We start from the raw sequence: 7,908 nt of genomic DNA, 5'->3' as shown, positions 1-7,908 counted from the left end.
AAACTCTATTCTCTCCGCGTGTGAATAAAAAGAGGGCACAAACTTCGAGACAAGTCACAGAAACCTTGGCCGTCACGTTCCACGGTAAGCCTCCGCATAACTCGAGTCTTAAGTTTTGTATCGTTTTGGGAACAGCCCTAACTCGACCCTTGTTGCGAACCCTTGTAGTACCACTAGAGACACCGGAGATTGTCACCGCGCTCAGCCTGTGCCGCCGTGTGAAACGTCTTCACCGGAGAGGTAAGATCCGTGAACCAAACCTGAGAACTATGTTGTGTTTTCATAGATTGTTGGAACCAATCTAATCACCAAGCTTGAACCACCGCAGTTGCCGAGTCCTCCACTTCGCCGTTCAGTTCGTCAAGTAAAGCCGTCGAGAATGGTTGCAGAAAGAGGTAACGACGAAGCTTTACGTCTCGTTGTCGTTGTCATGTTGTTCGTTTATAGCTAAACCAATACTTAACCAACTAAACCAGAAAATTATGGAACGTACGTGCATGAGTTGTTTGTGGTGTCATGCATGGTTAATTACGTACGTTATCGATGACGTTGGACAATTTAATATTGGTGCATCGTGTATTGTGGCTGGTTTAGGAATCGGTAATAAACGGGGAGCATGTGGTCGTACGTGGATTAAATTGTGGTGATGTAAATTATTAGATCGTTAGTTTGATTTAATTATTAAACTACGTCTAACTAATTTATTTGTGAAGTACCAGCACAATTAAGTCAGTTTCGGTTACTAGGTTAAATCAGTGATTAATATTGGAATGTAATCATTGACCGGGCAATCTGAAAATACTGCAGATTGAGATCGTTGTTGGATTGGACTTCTGTTGTTGCTGGTCTTTACCCGAGAATCAACCCAATTTGCTAAGGTGAGGACTAGTTAGTGTCTTTTTCATATGCCGATACGTTTAGATAGTTACTTAGTTTAAGGTTAAGCCAAGTATATCTATGGATTATATATAAATAATCTTAGTTGACTGTTGAGGGTATAATAATAATATATTTACTAAATAAAAGGTAAGGAAAAAGAATTAGTAATAGGATTTGAGAATTAAAAGAAAGATATTTAAAACGGATTGTGTGGTGTGTGAAATGCATGTTTGTGTGATAAAATAAATTGTTTGAGTGTGAGAAGAAAATGTGCCAAGAAGCACGAAGAAGCGAGAGAACCGCAGAGAGTCCTACAAGGATTTTTTCTTGTAGTTGTGAGGTGGTCTACAGGCGCGGAATGCGGGTAGATCAAGATTGGCTGACGAGCCAACGCGTGGTTGTGCGTGGAAGAAGTGCGAAAGCATGAGGAATCCGGATACGCAAGTGGAAATGTGCAGGAAGAAGTGCGAAAGCATGAGGAATCCGGTAATGCACGGCGATGGTTATGGGACGTAGTCTCATTTGTGTGATGTGTGTGTCGTTGACACGTGATTGATTGCTTGTCTTAGGTTTAGACTTTGTGACAGTCTAAGCATGTTTGTGTATGAAGACTTCGTGAGCCCTAAGGCTTGCCCTCGCTAAGTAATCTTAGATTACTCACCCCTCTCTTCCTCTTGCAGGTAACCATGAGGAGTAGTTGATAGAGTTGGCGTCGGTGTTAGGAGCTGGAGATTATTCTTTTATTTTCTATTGTTGGATTTATCGAACCGGTTGTTGGTTTCGGTTTAACGTTTAAAGGATGATTTGAAAGACGTTTAAGTTGAATTAATGGGTTTTTCGGTTATTTTCGGTTAAGTATGGTTTACTTGCGGTATAAGTTAACCTGTGACATGCCATGAAAATTGGGTGTTACACTCCGTCTCCTCGAACCACTCTCTCGCCGTCCGATGATACATTCGCTCACGAGTGTAGATCTTTCGGAGTTCACTATGTCAGAGATTCAAGAATCCTTTGCGCTTCAGAAGAGAGCATTCATAAGAGTGGTGCTTGTCACATTTAATAAAGGAGAAGGTCATCTGAATCGGATTTTTGGACTCAGCCAGTACGGGGAGATCAAGCAGTGGGACAGAAATAAGTGGAGAGTACTCAGAAAGATGGCTGATCATAAATTCGCTGACATTATAGTTCACAAAGGACTAATGTATGCCTTGGATACTCAAGGCATTGTGTGGTGGATTAATTCTCGTCTTGAAATATGTATGTACGGACCTCCAGTTGATGATAACATCACATACAGCGAGCCCGGAGACAAGAGCTTTGTGGAATGCTGCGGTGAGCTTTACATTGTCGACCGAATTTGTAACAGACAAGCTGGCGTCTATTTTCCCAATGCTGAAACAGTCGGTTTCAAAGTTTATAAGTTTGATGAGGAGCTAGGACAAATGATGGAGGTTAAGTCTTTGGGAGACAAAGCATTTGTGCTGGCTACCGACACTGGTTTCTCGGTTTTGGCTCATGAGTATTACGGATGTCTTCAGAACTCTATTTACTTCAAAGACGGCGAGAAAGAGCTTAATGTGTTTAAGCTAGACAATGGTATTGGAAGTAGCATCACAACAATGTCCCAGTTTTCTCAGAGTTGTTTTCAAATGTTTTTTCCTAGCTTTCTCTGAATCTTGTCAAAGCTACTTTCTTTATATTAAGAGTATCAATCATCTTTAATAAAATCTTTACCTTTCATCTTCATTATCGGAACGAAATTTATCTATGTATCAAATGGTGTTGGATATATTGTTGGATTTACTTCAATCTAGTAGGATTTGTTTTGTCGAACCTGCCTAATTTTTTTGCGGAATCTTACACATTTGTTTTGTACCTTACATATGTTGATTCTTAAGACAATTTTTATTTTATTGTACAGTAGCATATATAATAACATAACATTGAATACTACTTCACTTAATGATAAAATTTAGGTTAATATATACATAGATAAAGTTCAAATGTTTTTCTTGACATTGTACTTTATAAGATAGTTGTAGTTTATATACGTTATCTACTCCCTTATAATTTTATTGTAATTACAGTAGCAAACGATAGCTCACTCATCTACTCCCTTAGAAGCAGAAACCAAATCACTATTAGCATCTCTTCAACAAGTTTGGATACATACATGGTTTCAAATCGGTGTGTATTTTACGCGATTGTAAAATTCTTATCAATATCATATATAAAAGGCTCCTCAAGAAACAATGTACTAAGGCCTTGTCCAATGGTGGAAACGAAGATGATTTCTCAAAAAAAATCTTCTATATAATTTTGTAGACTATATAATTTTAATAAGTTGGTTACAAATAGGTTATAGATTAAGTTTTATATCATTTGTATAATCTGGATTTATTGTTTCCAAAAATCTTAAAGAGAATATTCTAAAAAATCATTTGATATCATCTAACTTCACATATTAATTTGTTAATTATCATTATACTTCACCTCTCATTTTTGTATATGATCTAGTTTTGTGAAACAAATAAATTATCATATCATTTATTATAATTAAAAAATACCATAAGTTGAATTTTCAAAAACAAATATAAATAATTCAATCTATAAAATATTCAAGTTTTATTAATATTATTCTTTAAAAATAATATCTATTGAATTAAAAAAATTACTAAGTAATGGGTCAAAATTTGAATATTGTTGAATTTTATAATTTTATAATATAAAAAAATAATAATTTATTTTGAAATATTTCTAAATTATTGAAACTTGATATGAAAGTTAGAAACTATTGTAACATCCGTGTTTAATTGATTTTTAGCTTAATTAAATCCTGGTTTAATCAAATTAAACCAAAAACCTTAATTTTCGTCAAAGTCACGCCTCCTCTCTCTTCTTTTGTGCTTTTGTCGACATTGTCATCAGAGGGAGGGAGAGATTGAGAGATAACTCTTGGTTATTTGGTGTAAAGGAGAAGGAGAAGGAGATCAACCTTTTTTCTTAGAGTAAGGAGAGAAACAGAACTGTCAGGATTTAGGAGAAGGAGGATCCGAAGGGTCAAATCATTTCAAAAATATTGATTTTTGGTAGGGTTGTAGCTAAGAGATTTTAGTACACTCTCCTTTTTACATAAGTGAATTTGTGTTAATATACTAGGAGATATTGGCAGTTTAGTAGGGCGTTTCGTCTCAGTCGCGGATTGAGACCAACAGTTGTTTCGTCTGAGATCTGATCGTTCTGAAATTTTGTGTGAAGCTTCTGGACGTGTCGACCTTGCATTTCACCAGAGGGATTAGAAAGTTAACGGTTCATTTTGATTTCGAGGTTTCACTTATGAGGTTGTTCTTTTCTAAATTTTCTGGCAGTTTATTTTCAATGTTTGTTTGTTGTTGTGATTGATTGTAGGAGCGAGTTTGGTTGTTCTTGGATATTAGAGAGCTTATCTTTTGGTTGTAGTTATTTTCGTGAATCACTTGTTAAGGTGAGTGAGTGACCATGAGCTTATCTAAGCAATTGGGTTGTATGACTTGTTTTGTGTGATGATGTGTAGGTGTGGTGAAAGTGTTATCGGTTGTTCTGTTTAATGGTTGGTTTGTTATATTTTATTTGTAGTTGTACTCTTGATTTGCTTGTGTGCATAGCTCGTAGATGGGAGGATCACCTCACTGGGTATTTCTGGTAATACTCACGCATCTCATTGTGTTTGTGGTGCAGGTAGAGGCAAAGTGCGACCTTGTGATCATGGCAATGAAGAGGAGGATATTCTAGGGACTTAGTTGTTATGTTTTGGTTTATGCTAGATTGCTAAAATTGGAAAGTTGGTGTTAGGACCATGGTTTAAGTTGCTAGTTTTTGGTCTATGATTATGGTTAACTATTGGTTTATTATTATTATTTATTATTTATTAATTAAAAAAATGGGTCGGGTCATTTCATTTTCTCATATTTTTTGACATATAATTTATTTACTTCTACAATAGAAGATTTGTTCATAGTAAATAAATTAAAAAGCTACTTATTATTATTCAATTTTGCATAAATATATAGTAATACAATATAGTTAACCAGTTGTAATGTACTTATTTAGGGTAATTACTATTTAGAAATACATTTGCTTCTTTTTTTTTTGTTTTTTAAAACTGATTTTTTATAATTTAAACAACAAATATAATCCATGAAAGTAACCGCTATCTATATATTAATTAACTTTAGATTATAGTATTATATTTATAGGTGTTAATTTCACATATCGTATATATTAATTAACTTTAGATATGTGAAATAGTAGGTGTTAGTTTCACATATCGTATATATTAATTAACATCAAGAAATGCGTATTTCCATTTTTTAGAAATAATAATTTTCTGTATATTTTCCCGAATCCCTTTTCTATTTTATGAGAAAATTTATTCCAATGAGCTCATTGTTTTTAAATAAATTTCTTGCTTCGCACTCTCTTGTAAGACGTTCTATCGTTCGACAATCAGAATGCTTTCTGTTTAGTTGATCTAGATTTAGACTAAACAGAAATAGACTTAAGAAAACATTCTTCAACTCGACACACCATGTGGTCCTAATCTTTTGCTCAACAATCTTTTCAATCTTTCCTTTCTTCATCATGGTTTTTTTTAGCTCTTCAGAAACATCTGCTTCATTTTCAGCTACAACATGTATTTTTTGCATGAGATTGGTACCATCAGCAGCCTTCTGATCAAGATCTATAATCTCTAGGTAGACAATTCCCTTGCTTTTCTTTTGATTTGTCGATGACTGATTTGATCCGTCACTTGAATCTTCCTTTCGTTTAGATGAAGGAGTAGACACCAAATTCATTGTGCTGTCTGATTTCTCAGAACTATTAGTAAGCATTAAAACCTGAATCAGATTAAATATAACGATTGTTCCTCTATTCCTACAGTATCGTATATGATAGGTGTTAATTTCACATATCGTATATATTAATTAACTTTAGATTATAGTATATATATTTATATCAATGAATGTGACTACAAGAGTTTGTTACAAATAGTAATTTTTTTTTAATTATATTGATAACACCTATCATTTCTTTTATCCTCGTATCCTGAACTACATAGACGGTCAGCCATGATAGACCAGTTACATCTATAACAATTGCCTTGATCTCTATCAAATGTATATACATCAAACCATTTAACCTGGTTTTTCCAAGAAAACTTGCAGGTAAACTTTGTCGTCCCAAACCAGCTTGGTATAAACTTCCATAGAAATACGCGTCTTGGTCCCACTCTACCGACTAGAACATCACTTTTAGATGTACAATTTAGTGTCAAGTATGTTTGCGGGCTGATATTGTTGGTAAGTGTAACAACAGTTTTAGCAAAGGGATTATATCCATGACAAGGACTAATGACATAAGAAAAGAATATAGAGAGAACGACGAGTGTTTTGGATGAGTTTGTCATATTCTTTTGTTATTAGACGTGTTGTGTTTGTTTTAGATTCATATGGTTAGTCTACTAACTTATTTATAGCGTTGATTTTGATTGATGATCTAGAAATTGAGAACCGTTGCAAAGAGATACATTTATTTAATTAAGGGGTTACATTGCGCTAAAAAAAACGTTCAATAATATTCATTATGAGTTTTTGTTATTGCATATTTAGAAAATCTCTTATATCTATTGGCTTATATTCCTCTATAGGCTTTTTATTTTTTCAAAAACATTTGAATTTAATTTTATTGAGTAACTCCATAACAACCCGGAATAAAATAATTATTAAATAATTTTATTGTAATTTCTGTTTACAAAATCTAATATAATTACTGGTAGAATTATTAGTTGAGATCTAAACATCATTTGTGTAATATATATTTTTAAATTTTATTTAAATATGTAATATTCTTGTATAATAATAAGGATTTAACCAGTGTAAATTATTGTAATGTCAATTTTATTTTGTCTCACTATTTGAAGTAAGAGTTCTTAAAATTTATTTTAAAGATTTTATGAAAATGTAATCAAGAGATAAAAATCATAAGTAGAAAGATATTCCTATAAATATATAACAGAGGAGATTTTTTAAATATATACTAGATCGGACCCGCCCGTACGTGCGAAATTAATTTCAAAAACTAAGCTTACTATCATGTATGTAATATATTATATACGTGAGAGGTAATACTTGTAAACATATTTTTTTAGGAATCAACATTCATAATCCAAACTTGTACCACTGTAGTAATAGATTTGTTTTAAATTAGTTTATACAAAAATAATAATTAGATTCGTTTATGTTATATCATGTTTTCTCATTCATAACTGTGGTTTAAATAATAACTAGTGACTGACCCGCACATACGTGCAGAGTTAATTTTAAAAGTTGAATTTATTATCCTTTATGCATTATATTACATATTTTTGTAAATGTATTTTTTAATAATTTTATTAAATTTATATTCAGAATTCGTACCAATTAAGTAAATAACACTACATGAAAAAAAAAACAAATAGTAACAGAAAGGTCGGGACAGAAAACCCATTTCATCCCACATATGAAATATTTTTTCATCTTGTAACTGTGGTTTTAATACCTATTTGAGAATATATATTTTAGTCCAACAAATAAAAAAAATATGTAGGAGATTTGGATCTGCACGTCGTTTAGTTTGCTCAAATTTTAATAGGGGAATTGGGTTGTATAACCCCAAAAAAACTATATTTCATAGAGTAACCATACTAACCATGAATCAATGATATTCTCTATATTTATGTATTAATGACAGTTTTTGCCCTCATTGTTTTTTTGTTTTTTTCTTTTTGTCTAACCACCACCTTCCACCACCTTTGGCCACTTCCGACTTCCGACCACCACCACCTCTGGCCGACCACCGATCAACCTCTGGCCGACCGCCGATCAACCTCTGGCCGACCGCCGGCCAACCTCTGGCCGACCGCCGGCCAACCTCTGGCCGACCGCCGGCCAACCTCTGGCCGACCGCCGGCCAACCTCTGGCCAACCTCCGGCCACAACCACCACCTCACTT

At 33.7% G+C, this 7,908-nt stretch overlaps 1 protein-coding gene across 1 annotated transcript; it reads left to right on the top strand.

The window, feature by feature from the left end:
* On the top strand, positions 1,869-2,552 carry LOC104753576 (putative F-box protein At1g65770). The gene has a single exon (XM_010475808.1). The coding sequence runs from the start codon at positions 1,869-1,871 to the stop codon at positions 2,550-2,552; it is 684 nt and encodes a 227-aa protein (XP_010474110.1).

Source organism: Camelina sativa, chromosome 16 (genome assembly GCF_000633955.1).
Source record: "Camelina sativa cultivar DH55 chromosome 16, Cs, whole genome shotgun sequence".
NCBI lineage: Eukaryota > Viridiplantae > Streptophyta > Magnoliopsida > Brassicales > Brassicaceae > Camelina > Camelina sativa.
The sequence above is the reverse complement of the archived record's forward strand: the minus strand, read 5'-3'. Positions and strand labels throughout refer to the sequence as shown.